General features: G+C 40.2%; 1 protein-coding gene across 1 annotated transcript in view; it reads left to right on the top strand.

Moving 5' to 3' along the window:
- Window positions 1-13,373, top strand: part of CNKSR3 (CNKSR family member 3) — a 64,128-nt gene extending 50,755 nt beyond the window's left edge. The window contains exons 7-13 of the mRNA XM_069787054.1: window positions 1,346-1,405; window positions 4,158-4,226; window positions 4,979-5,125; window positions 6,930-7,054; window positions 9,511-9,719; window positions 10,197-10,286; window positions 11,848-13,373. Of these exons, the coding sequence (XP_069643155.1) occupies window positions 1,346-1,405; window positions 4,158-4,226; window positions 4,979-5,125; window positions 6,930-7,054; window positions 9,511-9,719; window positions 10,197-10,286; window positions 11,848-12,146 (999 nt within the window). The 3' untranslated portion in view covers window positions 12,147-13,373. The remainder of the gene's footprint in view (window positions 1-1,345; window positions 1,406-4,157; window positions 4,227-4,978; window positions 5,126-6,929; window positions 7,055-9,510; window positions 9,720-10,196; window positions 10,287-11,847) is intronic.
- The last annotated feature ends 286 nt before the right edge of the window (window positions 13,374-13,659 follow it).

The following is a 13,659-nucleotide window of genomic DNA, read 5'->3' as shown; positions in this document are numbered from 1 at the left end:
GAGGATTTTTGAGGTTTGCTGTTAGCAGGAATATGAGAAATCCTTTTAAATGTTTGGTGGCTGTGTAACGTTACTGGATCTAATTCATTCAGTTGATGCTGCTTAGCTGAGTGCTGGTTATGAGAAACTGAGTTTGAAATCTTGGTGGATTTTCTGGCTGGGGAATAGACATGTTAGAATGAATTGGAGGGAATTTAAATCTTAAGTGCCACATGTATTTGCTCCCCCCTTCCACCCTGGCTCTGAAAGCAGAAGAGGTGAACACTTTTAGAGGAAGCTTTACAGTCTTACTGTGCTATATAGTTTTACTTAGGCCACTGGATTTGACTGAATCAGTCATGCATTCTTGAAATTATGGGAACCTCTTTGTTAATGCACAAGCTACAACGAAGCAGAGTCAGCCTAACTTGGACTAAGTAAAGAACGAGGAGGTAGGTGCACACAATTGGATATGGACAGGCAAATGGGGAAGGGATTTGGCTGGAGAGGAAGGGTCAAAAAAATCAGGTGTTTTTCCTTGTACTTCTAAGCAAGCGTTGTAACTTCAGGCAGATAAGGTGCCTATGACTCCTGAATAACATCCAGTTCTGTACAGCTCAGTGTGAGTGCTTCTAACAACAGACGTAGGTGGGAAAAGTTGAGATGTGTTTATTCATAAATGATGAAACCAACGTACTGGTCACCTCTTGTGGGGAAATCATGCAATTATTAGTTAATAGCCAGTTGGTGATTTTTAATTTGGTGTTCATATGGTCAACACCCACTTCATCCGAGTTTGTCCTTGCATTTACACTCAGCATTAAAATACACAGCCACAAATACTTCGTTCTGCTAGAGCTTTTATTGCTTGTGTCAGCACCGTGGTTACAAGCCACTCTGTATATTGGCTTGCCAAGAGAAATTGTAAAAGAACATGTAGGCAATATTTGTCGCCCACCTGTGTAAGTGTGCTTTGTATGGAGAGAGCTGGTGGCCATCTAGTAAAACCTGTAATTCTCTAGTGCAGACCAGCAGTAAGGAAATAAAGTTTTGTTCAAGACCAAAGACCAACAAGGCAGTGAAACCAGCAGTGTTTGGTGTTACCAACCAGAGAGTGTTTCTAAATTGCATTCCATACATTAGATGGTTTAAGTAATTATAAATATTATAATTAATTACAGTAAAAGTGATCTGTGAAGACGTTTAGAACGTTGTAATATTAGACCACACACTTTTCTAGGGAAAATATGTGAATTGTTAAGTGTTCTTAATAATGTTTTGTGTCTTTTGCCAACAGTTGTTTAATCAGATAAGTTATGAGGTTTTTTGCCTTTGAACTTGTTTTTCATTTTGTACTTACATTTAGGGAATGTACATCAAATCAACTTATGATGGATTACATGTAATTACTGGAACTACAGAAAACGTAAGTGAAGTAAATGTAAATTATTTCAGGCTATCTGACAGTAGCTTTGATTGAGTTAGTTTGACTTTTTTTACTACTTCTTCCTGTTTTACATATGACTTTCATGATATTACTGCTTTAAATACTGTGTGATGCATCATTTGTTTATCCACAATTTGTAAATATTTTGTCTGCATGTTTCACTGTTAGTCTAATTAAACCAGTTTCTGCAAGTACATGAGTTAGTTGAAATGCTTGGCATTAAAATAGTTGCTTTAATAAGTTATTGTATCTGCTGTTCTGAGTGCTTATGGTATCTTGCTTAACAAAGTCTTGAACATACTTGCTCTCCACTGGCAAAGGCAATCTCCCCTAATGGGAACGTTTAGGTGGTAGTGTGCTAAAGTCAGTAATGACTAATGAAATCAATGAGCTGTCCAGTGATGAAATTACCTCACAGAGTAAAAAGACTGCAGAGAAGTAAGACTTTGAGTGGTCTGCTGGAAGGAAATCGTTGGCATGATACGCAACTGTATTTTTCGCTGCAGATGGTTGCTTGTTTTATTCTTACACTGTTGAGTTCTTTGTAGCTGAGACTTTATTAAAGGCTTCTGGGCAGTCATTGCAGTGGACCTCTGGCCTGCAGCTGAGGCTGGTGGGTGATGCTGTGGTGTTGTCGGACATGCTGCTCTACAGGAGCAGTGACTGAAAGAAAAAAGAGCGGAGGAGCTTGGATTTTTTTTGTGTGTGTGTGAATAGGAAAGAATCAGTGGTTCTAGTTGTACCCCTGCCAAGTCCAGGGGCCAGGGAAGAGGGGGTGGAAATCTGTGCTTGCAGTTCAGAGTGAAAACTGAAAGCTTTTATAGCTTTTATGCTATTGCCCTGGCAGAACTGTATAGGATCTGGAACATAGACTAAGTTCACCTTGACAGCAATTTCAACATCTGATAAATGTGAAAGAATGTAATGTTGACTGCTGATAAGCTACCTGTGCATATAGATATCATTTTGGAGGCCAGGAGTGGGGCTGTGCTGCTTCTCTAGCTTTGAGCGTTAACCTGAATGTCTGCTTTTTTGTCAACACTGGTTCTTTCTCTGGGGAAGCTCTTTGCTTTGGAGCAACAAATCTTGACAAGTGACTGAGAGATCTGCAAACAACTGATGTTTTTCTGGTGGTGTGGGATCATTTAGATGACCCAGGCTGGGTCTTAGCTAAGTTTTCTTGCTAGGTTTGGAATGGTATTGTAGCAGCTATCCCCAGAAGTTGGTGTGTTGGAATGCAGTGGAATTGCACCCCAAAATTAACAGTACTGTACATTGGAAGGACTGGGGAAGTCCATGCATTTGATACTAGTCAGCCAAGAGGATTCCTGAGTTGTGCTGTCCTACTTGTGACTTCCCATGTCATGTGGGCCTAGATCTAAACTTTGCTCTTTCCTTTGTTCTCACAACGCAATTGCAGTGTCTGCTGTGCTAGCTGGCACTTACTGTAGGAGTCCTCTGTGCAAGGGTCCCCTATCCTCCCCCAGACGGGCTGTTGATTGCCCAAAGGACAGCTTGAAATAAGCTTTGTTTTTCACAAACTTGACTTTGGCCCAGCATTTTTTCATGACCTTGGTTGACTCATATATGCAGCCTTCCACGGAGGCATTTCCTCTCAGAGGAAGTGAGAAGACAATGAAGAAATGGGGTTACTCATGATAGCTGGAGCCTCCCACAAATTCCCCCATGTTTTCTTCCCTTGTTGCACTGTTTATTCCTACAGTTTCTTCAAATAAAAAAGTTACTTGAGCTCTGAAGGTGTGATGACAAGAAGGGAGTTCTTAATCCAAGTGCTTAGCTCTGGAGTCACTAGGAAGAGCTGGCCTGCTGCCACTCATGGGGTGGGGGGAATGGGAGGAGGAGTTGTCCCGTGACAGGGGTGCAATATACCAAGGCAGTATGCCTGTGTGCTTTGGCTGTTGTCAAGGCTGGTGAGAGTTGGTGTGTTATAACAGCGAGAGCATTTTTAATAACTGCAGCAGTAGCTGGTGCGCCATAGAAAAATCTAAATAAATATTGACACATTTAGCTGTTCCTTGCTAATGGTTCCCCAGAGCTTGTTTTTTGTTCCAAGAAAATTGTATTTCAAGGTGTATTATTATTAGATAGGTATTTGAAAAATATCTGTCTATGCACACAAGTAGCTGTGCAAGCATATATTTTCATCTCTTGACCTTGATGATGCAGGCAGGTAATTTCACATTGAAGTTGGTAGCTCTTATTTACATTAGGAAACAAAAAGGGAAAGTGCGATGGCCCTATTTTGTGAGTTGGAGGGGTTTTGGTCCTTTGTTCTGTACCTTCAAAATCTTAGTGTATTTTTTTTTAAAATCAGTATACATTTATTTGGAAGTGAAGTTTAAGATAGTTGCTGTGTTAGGACAGAAGTCTTTTCTTCTTTCCTCTCCCACTGCTGTCTGAAACTACAGTACAAATGGGAGGTAAAAGTCATGGGACAGCGTCCACTATCCTTAAGTACAATTTGGCCTGTGACAGGTGTAGGCTATGCCTTCTCCCTTTCCCTGTAGTTTCCCAGTATTAAAAATAATCATAAGTTGAATTTGTTTGCATTTCACAAGTCATCAACAGACGTAATGTGTGATCTAGCTGTGCAAAAATTTTCAGCAATGCTCTTCATTATAGATACAACCTTTGACATAGGTTGGTGAGGGTTGTAATGGGAGGGAAGAAAACCTGCTGAAGCACATGCCTCCTGTTTTCCTCTTTGCAGTCCCCTGCTGATCGATCTCAGAAGATTCATGCTGGTGATGAAGTGATCCAGGTTAATCGGCAAACTGTGGTCAGTAACAAACAGCCTTACCAACCTTCCCTTATGCTTGCTCTGCAAAGCTCGCTCCCCACAGGTTCTAAATGTCTGAATGGAAGGGGTCAGGAATCAGTTCTGGTGTTTTCCTGTTGAAATCTTTGAGGCTTTTTAAGATTTTGTTTTCAAGACAAATATTATTCTTCACAATATTTTGATAAAATAAATATGCAATATTTAATGTTTAAATGCTGTGTGCATCATATTAAAATCCTTCATGTTGTATTTAAGGCCTGTTTTAAAATACATTGTTACAATCTACTGAAATGCAGATAAAAATAGCTTAAAAAAACCCCCAAGTATTTGTCAAATCATTTGCATATGGGAACTTAGATAAAATGATTACATTTTTGCTTAGCACAGGTAAGCAATGCCTTTCAGTGTGAGAAAGAAAAATGACAAAAGTAGTTCACTCTGCCTGTATTACTCAATTTGAACACATCCATGCATCCTTCTAGGACTGGAGCTGAGGTATAAAGAGCACTACTTGATATCTCAGTGTTTTAATTTACAGCTTAAGTAGAGATCTTTCTTTGAAACAAAACAAAGAAGAACCTTCCAAAAAAGGAGCTTTCCAGTTTTTTTTCTTTATTCTGGGTTTTTTGATCTCTTTTCTCTTTAGGTTCATGTTAAAACAGACAGTTTGACATGGGGGATTTGGGTTTTTCTTGTTTGTTTGCTTTCAGAAGAGGAATGCTAAATAAAGATGTCTTTTTATTCTCTTCTAGGTTGGATGGCAACTAAAAAATCTGGTGGCAAAGTTGCGAGAGAATCCGGCTGGAGTCAGGCTGCTGCTTAAGAAACGTCCTACTGGCTCTTTCCATTTCACTCCTGCTCCACTAAAGAACCTGCGCTGGAAACCACCCCTGGTGCAGGTGAGAGTCTGCTGGCTCAACTGTCATGTCAGGCTGGGAATGCCTTGGTTGCAACCTGAAAAAAAGAAATACCAGAAGTGCTCCCAGGTGCACTCATGTTTAAGTATAGGTCAAGGAAGTTTAGGTGAAATGGCTGTCCTCTTCTGGTTCCTAGATAAGAGAAAATGTTCTTGCCTTTTTCTTTTTTTTTTTCCTTTTCTTTCCTTTTTTTTAAAAACCCAGATAATGCCTTCTTGATACACAAAGGGACTAGGTGTGTTGAACATTTTAATTAGTCTGTGTGCCACTGGGAGAACTTACCTGAGGCAAAACTGCTGAAACTGCTGATGTGCATGGAATTCATCCACATGGAGTAATAAATGCTTCCTCTACTTAGCAGAGTAATAAGTTTTTGCTGAAATAAGTTAGATTATTCCATATATTTGCCCTCTTTTTAGTCTGGTGAAGGGTGGGAAAGGGAGTGTTTTTCAAGAAGGTGTTTAAACTACTTGTTTAAGTAAGATTTGGTTGTTGAGCAATTCACAGATTGGGTAATGAGCAGACAGAGAAAGTGATGTTAATAACTCTTAAAATAACCATGTTGAGGAATGGCTTGTTGTATTAGGAAGCTTAGGGTTTAATGCTTACAGGAGGAAATAACCTCACTGAATCTAAACTGATTACCTGAAATAAAGAAGACCAAGGAGAGTTCCCATTCCCATTCCTGTTCTGACACAGGTCTCCCTACGGATGTGAGGATAACTTATCAACCTGTGAAATGCCAGTGGCTACTGCAAGTCTTGATGCAGGCAGATTTCTCTCAAACTGGGTAGAAGATGCACACTTGACTCCTTTTTCATCCTTCCTTTCACCAATGCCTGTGGTGGTTTTTTTGTTTTGTTTTGTGGCACTGTGCCTGTTATTTAATCAGAGCCTAAGGAAAAAAAGCTGCCACCTCGTGAGTTTTCCAGGGTTACCCAAAGCAAGGACTGTGTTACCAGTATGAATAGCTGAGGTGGGCTGGGATATAGGCTGTGCCAAGCAGCGTTTCCTTGGGGGAATGAGTGACTGAAGAAGCCTATTGACAGTTCTGGGTGCCAATGTACTGACCAGTAAAAGGCAGATGCTTGTGCAGGGGTGCCATTAACTGAGTGGCCGGAGTGAAAGCCTGGGCAGGTCCTTGACAAAAAGGGGAGAGTGCAGTCGTCTTGCCTGACAAAGGTGAAAGGGTCCTTCAAGCTTTTTCTCTCCTAGAGGCAGACAGGAACCTGGCAAGATGCTGGGGACATAGAAGTGAGCCACAAAGAGCAAAATGGCAAACTTGGTCAGATGAGCAATACCAAATATATTTTTCCTTTGCTTCTCTTCCTCTAGTTATACCCCTGGATGCAATTTGAAGTTAACTTTACCATATTTCCTGCCCATGCCTCAGGCATTGGTCTGTATGGAATAAGGGTAGCGTGAGCTGGCTTTGTAAGTGTTGCAGATCATATCGGTATTAACAAATTGCATTCTTTTAATGGATCTAAAAATAGAAGAAGGGTGTTTGTTGCTTTTTCTGTCTATGGAATTTGCAGGAAAAATGGAACTGGAAAGAGCAAAATATTCTTGAGCAATGCATTACCCATGATAGGATTTCTGTAGGAGGGACTGCAAAGCTAGCCAAAACTGGAGGTGGAGAAAAATGCAAATCTTAAGAGTTTTAATGTGTTTATTAAGCATAGAAATAGTAGTAGGGGATGAAATGGTACTATTGATTATTGAATTATCTTTCTGTGAATGATAGATCAATGTTCAGATGTTTGATAGCTGTCTAACGTTTCAGACCAGTCCTCTGCCAACTTCAACCCAGTCGCCAGAAAGCATCATGGATACCTCACTGAAAAAAGAGAAGCCAGCCATTTTGGATCTGTACATACCACCTCCACCAGCTGTTCCATATTCTCCTCGGTATGCAAATAAACACGCACTATTGAACAAAAAACTCCTTTATTACACTTGTTTCTGAGCTGGCTTGCTATTAAAGCTCTGTGCAGATTAGCCTGAGGAAATTGCAGATCTCACAGACTTTCTTCTAGTTGCTTAAATGTATAGGATTGCTTAAGCTTATGCTAAAATGCATGAACTACCAGGATCATAATAGATTTTATTATTAGAAGATTATTATGTGGCACATTGATCAGAGTTGTTCCCAAAACATGTACAGATGTCGTCCCTGGTTTTGTTGTGCAGTTATGTTTTTGATTTTGTTTAAATCTGACTGCACATAGAAAGAAGTCATTTTTGTCTGTAACTTTTTCCACTTTTTTTTTTAAGCAAGTTAAGTAACTGTTGTGGGAGTTGGGATAGAAAAGAACTTGTTTTAAATTGTCAAACTTGCAAGTTGTATAAACCAGCAATGTTCCCACTGAAGGGAAGGGAGAGTCAACTCATTCCACTTCTTTTATCCTGTGGTGTAAGCTACAAAAATGCAGACCTATGTGCACAAAAGGCAGGATGGGGGGGGTGAGGGTGGGTGTATGGTATAGCTAGCTTTTGTTTGTTCTCAAGTCCATGTTGACTCATGCCAGAACCCTGCCAGCTGACCTGGGAAGATGATGGACAAAGAGTTTTCAGGCAAGGCATGCTTCCTGGCCTGTCCTGACACTTTAGGTTACATGTAGATAGCCCAGCACACAAACTCTGACCTTTTGCTGCAGGACTCATATGGGAGGAGAGCTTGCCTACTGTCATGTAAGGCCTGATACAGAGACAGAGGTTGTATTAGTGGCAGTCTTTAGGGCAGTACTGGGGTGGGGGGAGAGGGTTTCTCCAAGGTAGGGTCTCTTTACTGAAGTTGGATCCACCTTGATCTACTCTCTCCCTGCTTTTCATGTTTGTGTGCTCAGTTCTTTAAAAAATAAAAAATTAAAAAAAATAAAATATCTTGGCATAAAACCAAGCATATAGATTTAGCAGCCGAGTTTAGAATGCTTTGGTCTTTTCTTTAAATCGTTATATTTCAAGCACAAGGTGAATTATGTGCATGTGCTCAGTTTGTTTATCTTTCCTAGAGTCATAAAATTATATCTAGCTTCAGATGCCTTTAGACCTGAATCCCTGTTGATAAGGAAGGAAGTAGCAATGCAAGCTGTAAAACTTGTCCTGGTTGATGTGTAGAAAAGGGAAAGCTTCTTGACTTTGACTTTCAAAGAAAGCAAATGTGGGAAGCTGTGGCAGCCAGGAAGAGGAGAAGGGCAGTTCTTTTTGCCTTCTGTTTGACTATTTAATTTCACCTCTGCATGTTTTGCTCTTCTCTTTAAACTGTGAGGCATTTGTGTGGTTATTTCCCTCCCCCCACCGCCAATCATCCTGTTCTCTTCCCTTCCTGGCGTGGATCTTCCCTGGTCCACACTGGGGAGGCAGAGAGCAGTGGCTGGTTTCCCTCCCCACGGCACAGTCTCCACATGGTGGTGTTGTAGGAGAGTCCTCTGCATACATACGGTTGTGGTGTAACACTCCTGTGCAATTTTAGGTCCCTGAATCTCCATAAATAGCTCCTTCCCATTTACTGAGCTCTAGCATTGTTCTTGATGGAGAGCTGGAAAAAGAAAGTGGTATGCGCTGGCCGGGGGGCCGTTGTGAATACCGTGTATGTGCTTAGACAGTCAGCTGTGTGCTTTTATGCCTGACTTGGCTGATGGTTGCCTCAAGCAGTAAGATTGTAGCATGTACAAGGAAGAGGAAAAAAACCCCAGGCAAATCTTAACTTGGAGGGTAGCTTTTTTCCCGATAGTACTCACAAGGACTAGTTCTAAAAATGGCTGTTCCTGGCCTTTGGAATGAGGGACTGCTCTGGGAAGGGAGTTCTGCAGAAATTGCTCAATCATATGTATATACACTATGAATTTATTACTGAAACTCTCAAGGGGGTCTCACTTTTGGATGGAGAGAGAGAAGGTGATGAATATTCAGTGGCAGTTATTGGGCTCTTAAAATGACTGAGAAGCACAGTCCCTCGGATGGAGGCCATAGGTGTTGCCATTACACAAAGATGGATGAATCTATGTATGCACTCTTCTGTCACAACTGCACTGAACAGGCAGTGAATCAGGAGCTTTGATATCCCCAGGGCAGGAAGGTTGCATTTCTCAAAAGCTCTTTCAGGGGTGATAACTCTAAACTTCTCTGTGTGTTAAATCACTGGCTCATTAAAAGTGAATTAGCATGGGGGGGTACCTCTATTTTCTCCTTGGTAAATATATTTATAACTAAGCCTTCCATCACCTGACTTGTTTTTTATTCAGCTTGTTTGCAGCACAATGCCAGCTGTCAGGAGCATGACTGGGTGCTAGAAGTGTCTTTCAAACCTACTCATGTCTGTAGCATGAAACGCTTAAGCTAACTGAAGCGAAATGTCCTTTCAGAGATGAAAAGGGGAGTTTTGTATATGGAGGAGGCAACAAACCCAGTCAGCCACCACCTGGGTCCAAGGGTGCCGAGTCTCCCAATTCTTTTCTGGATCAGGAGAGTCGACGGCGAAGGTTTACTATTGCTGATTCGGATCAGTTGCCTGGGTATCCCATAGAAGCAAATGTCCTACCAGCCAAGATGAGGGAAAAAACACAGTCCTATGGTAAGTTCATTCCTCTTTTGTTATTGCTGTTAGGATAAATGGTTTGGTGAGTTGGAATAATTTGTGTTAGAAAACTGCTCATTAGACTTGATGGATATTAAGGGCAGTTTGTGCAAATTGTGAATGTGAAGAAAATTCCACATCTGAAATTATTTAACTTAAATGCTGTTATTTCTTTAATGAATATCATTCAGCTGGGCTCTGCTTCTATGGTTGGCCATTTCCATGTGTGTTTTGGTTATTACTTTTGGTCATTATGTCCACTGCTGCTGTAAATGAGCAAGAGTGTGGCTGTTCAATCTCAGCACATTGCTTTCTTATATTTCACCAGTGGAAGTATCTTGAAATATTTTTTTCCTGCAATTTTAATTCTTTATTTCTGTATCTCTCCCTTTGTTTAATTGTAAAAAGTATCGATTTAAAAATTGTTTTCCTAAACTGAATGTAATTCCTCATAACCTTCTATGTTGCCTTTAGGAAAACCTCGTCCTTTGTCAATGCCTGCTGATGGGAGCTGGATAGGAGCTGCAGAAGCCTTCTCTAGGCCACGAGCACCAGGGAGAAAAGGCAAGGTTTTCGGTCTTGTCCCTCTCTCTCTTCCCTTCCTCTCCAAACTCTCTCTTCCCTTCCTCTCCAAACTTTGGGCAAACTGGATGGAAGTGTTTAAATCAGGAATGGAGGATTAGTGTTTGCATATTGGTGAACTGATCAAAGATGACAATTGTTGGTTTTAGCAGGAATGCCAGATGGTAGTTGTGAAATTTGTGAGGCTATTAGTGTTGGGGCTCAAACTTTTGTTGTCCTGTCTTAGAATTCTTGTGAGTGTTAAAAGTAGGCTAGAATGACTAGGGCAGATCTGTACTTGTCTCTTTATAGCACAGGTTTATGATTTTGCTCTTATCCCCCTTCCCTTTCTTCTGCATATAATATTGATAATAAACCTACTTTTTGGATAAGTCTGTTTATTTAGCTCACTGTGGAGGCTGTTGTAGAAGAAAGCTTGTTCCCAAAAGTAAAATGTAGGGCCTTTTAGGAGTTGCTTTTTGCTGTGACTGCTGTTAGAAAACAACATATTCTGCAGATATCACAGAATGGGAGAGAGACAGAAGCTTGTAACATTGTGTGTTAGGTTGGGTCGCTTTTTTTCCTTCCCCTACTGCCCTTCTCTCCCTCCCGCCCTTTTTGCTTCTGAAAGACTGAGTCCTGTTAGAATGGGTTATTAGAATGGGAATGGGAAATAAGAAAGGTTGACTATTTAGTTTATTCTTGAAATCAGTTATGAAAGCTAATGTGGAATTCTAGGGAAAATAGAAGCTGGATTCTATTGTTTTAATGCAAAAATAGAAGCTGATAACAAGAAGCATTAACCTGGAGGGATATTAGAAACAAGCTAAGTAACAAGTCTAACAGAACGATCACAAGGTGGCAGGGCTGGTTTTTGTGTGTATGTTTTTTTGTTGGTTTTGCTTTTGGTTTTGTGTTGGCTCTTTTTAACACTTGAAGTGTACTTAAGTGCAGCAGGCTTGTATGTAAGCTGTATTGGGTCAGAACAGAGGCCTGTCTAGCCCAGGGGGATGTTTCTAGCAGCAGCTGCCATGGTCAGGTGTCTAGGGAAGAGTAAAAACAGAGAAAGAATCACAAATCAGTGGTCAAACCCAGGGAAGTGCTTATATCTTTATCTGCAAAATTAATTTCTGTTGTCCGGAGTTATATTTGTAGCTTTTAAGTTAGTCATGAGTTACATTCAGATAAACATGGATTCAACTCTGCTCTATCAGCATCTTGAATGACATGTTACGAGAAGGTTTGTTACATCTTGCTCATGATAATGATTTGCCTGAAGGTAGTCTGTACTAGCAGTTTTGGTGTGTGTGAATCTGGAATTTAACAGTCAAAAGGTATCCTCTCTGTGTGTGAATTTATTTTGTTGTTCTTTGTGTTGCTTAAAAAAAAAATATTTAAGATGCAAAAAGCCATAAATCTATTGACAGCTGCTTATGTCTAGGTGTGTTATGAAAGGTAACCAAAATCTAGGTAATTTGAAATATAACCAGAATCTTTTTATAAAATCAGAAAATATTCATAGAGGGCTCAGCAATAATTGGTTATCCTCCTCCTGTTTGTACAGGTGAAGATGCCCTCTGCAGGTACTTCAGTAATGAAAGGATACCCCCAATCATTGAAGAAAGCCCTGCCTCACAACACCCCCTCTCAAGGCCTGTGTCTGACAAGCATTTAGTGAGGGGAATGGATTATATTCGAGGCAGCAGGTGTTTTATGAATACAGACCTCCACAACAGTGCAACAATTCCTTTTCAAGAGGAAGGTGCTAAAAAATCCTCTGTTACATCATCCACAAAATCTTCCTCCGCAGAGCCCTCACTGCTGGTCAGTTGGATCACGAGACTGAAATTGTTGACTCATTGACTATTGTTCACAGGACTGTTACCAAGTGCCTTTGCTCATCGGTCGGACTTCTCAACTTTTCAGCTTCACTGATGCACAGTGACTAATGCGGTGTTCTTTTCCTGGAGAATCTTACATATTTGCCTTTTTGTTTGTGATTTTTGATGGATCAGAGGGTTTCATAGTGCAAGGAGGGGAGAAAGGTAAAGATCAAGTTCTTCTTCCTGGCCAAAAGCTGAGGGCATTTATTCCCCTGGAAATGATTAAAATTTCAGTGATAGAGAGGTCACACATGACCTGAAATATGCATAATGGCTCAGAGGAAATCATTGTGTTACCATAAAGTCCAGTGGCACTTCAGTTGTCTGAAAGATCAGAGGCTGGTGTGACTGGCTGGGTGTCACAGTATGTAGAGCTCAGCAAAAGTTGTGTTACTCTCCTGACCAGGAAAGATAAGCAGGGAAGCAGCAGTTTCATGCAACTTAGTGATGCTGTTCAAGTACTGCATGAGATCAACCTTGTGAGGAAGAAGTAGTAGAGTTGTTCTTTCTCTGATATCCAGAGATCTTAGGAAGTCTTAGGAAGAGAGTTCTCTTATTCAGAGATCTTAGGAAGTTGGACTAATTTAATTATAAATCAATCCAAGCTGATATATAATCCATTTTATTGAAATCACAGTACAAATAATGCTGAACAACTGCAGTACTCATCCGTAAACATGTATGGATTGCTACAACATGCCAAGGAAATGCATCTGTAGAGGTGGTGAAAGAATATATTTTTTTTCCTTAATTGTTTAAGAATTATTTGCTGTTAACCAAAGTAAGCTTTTAAAGACAGTCGTCTTGGACTTACAAGAACATTTACAGTGGTTCAGTTTTTGAATAATGTGTTGTTTTTATGGAAAAATATGTGCTATGATACATTATAGTTGTAAGACACCTTGCTATTTTCTATATAGCTCAAATTTTCCCCCCTCCAGAATTCTAAAGTAGCCTTGGGTATTTTGGGAGGAAAATAAAACTTGTTTAACAAAAGAAGAGGATATTAAAGAGGTATTGTTTAAAATTGAATGTACATAAGATTGTTAGTATGCAAACAGTTGTGTTTAAAGTAATTTAAATGTTAAATATAGTTGTGTATATTTTTTACACTTAAACAGATACAGTTTGTACCTTCCTGTCTGTGCTGCTGGGTACAGATTAGCCAAATGAAAAGAAAAAGAAAGTCTTCTGTATTCCCTGCTAATTATAAGACTAACTATTTTCATAGATGATACATTGCTAACAGCCTTTACTCCTTTGGTCCTGCTGAAAAGAAGAAGAATTTGTATTTAATAATTGGTGGGGAAGGAGGGAGGTTAAATGCTAGTTTGCACTTTGGACTGGGGCACGAATCATATGTCATAACAAGTGTTAAAAACACACCATAATTCTGGCTGTGAAAATGTGACCATTCTGCTGCAACAAGCTTATGAAGTTGTGCTAGAGCCCTGCAGAGACAGGGTGCTAAATTCAGTTCTCAATTAATTATC

Source organism: Haliaeetus albicilla, chromosome 7 (assembly GCF_947461875.1).
Source record: "Haliaeetus albicilla chromosome 7, bHalAlb1.1, whole genome shotgun sequence".
NCBI lineage: Eukaryota > Metazoa > Chordata > Aves > Accipitriformes > Accipitridae > Haliaeetus > Haliaeetus albicilla.
The sequence above is the reverse complement of the archived record's forward strand: the minus strand, read 5'-3'. Positions and strand labels throughout refer to the sequence as shown.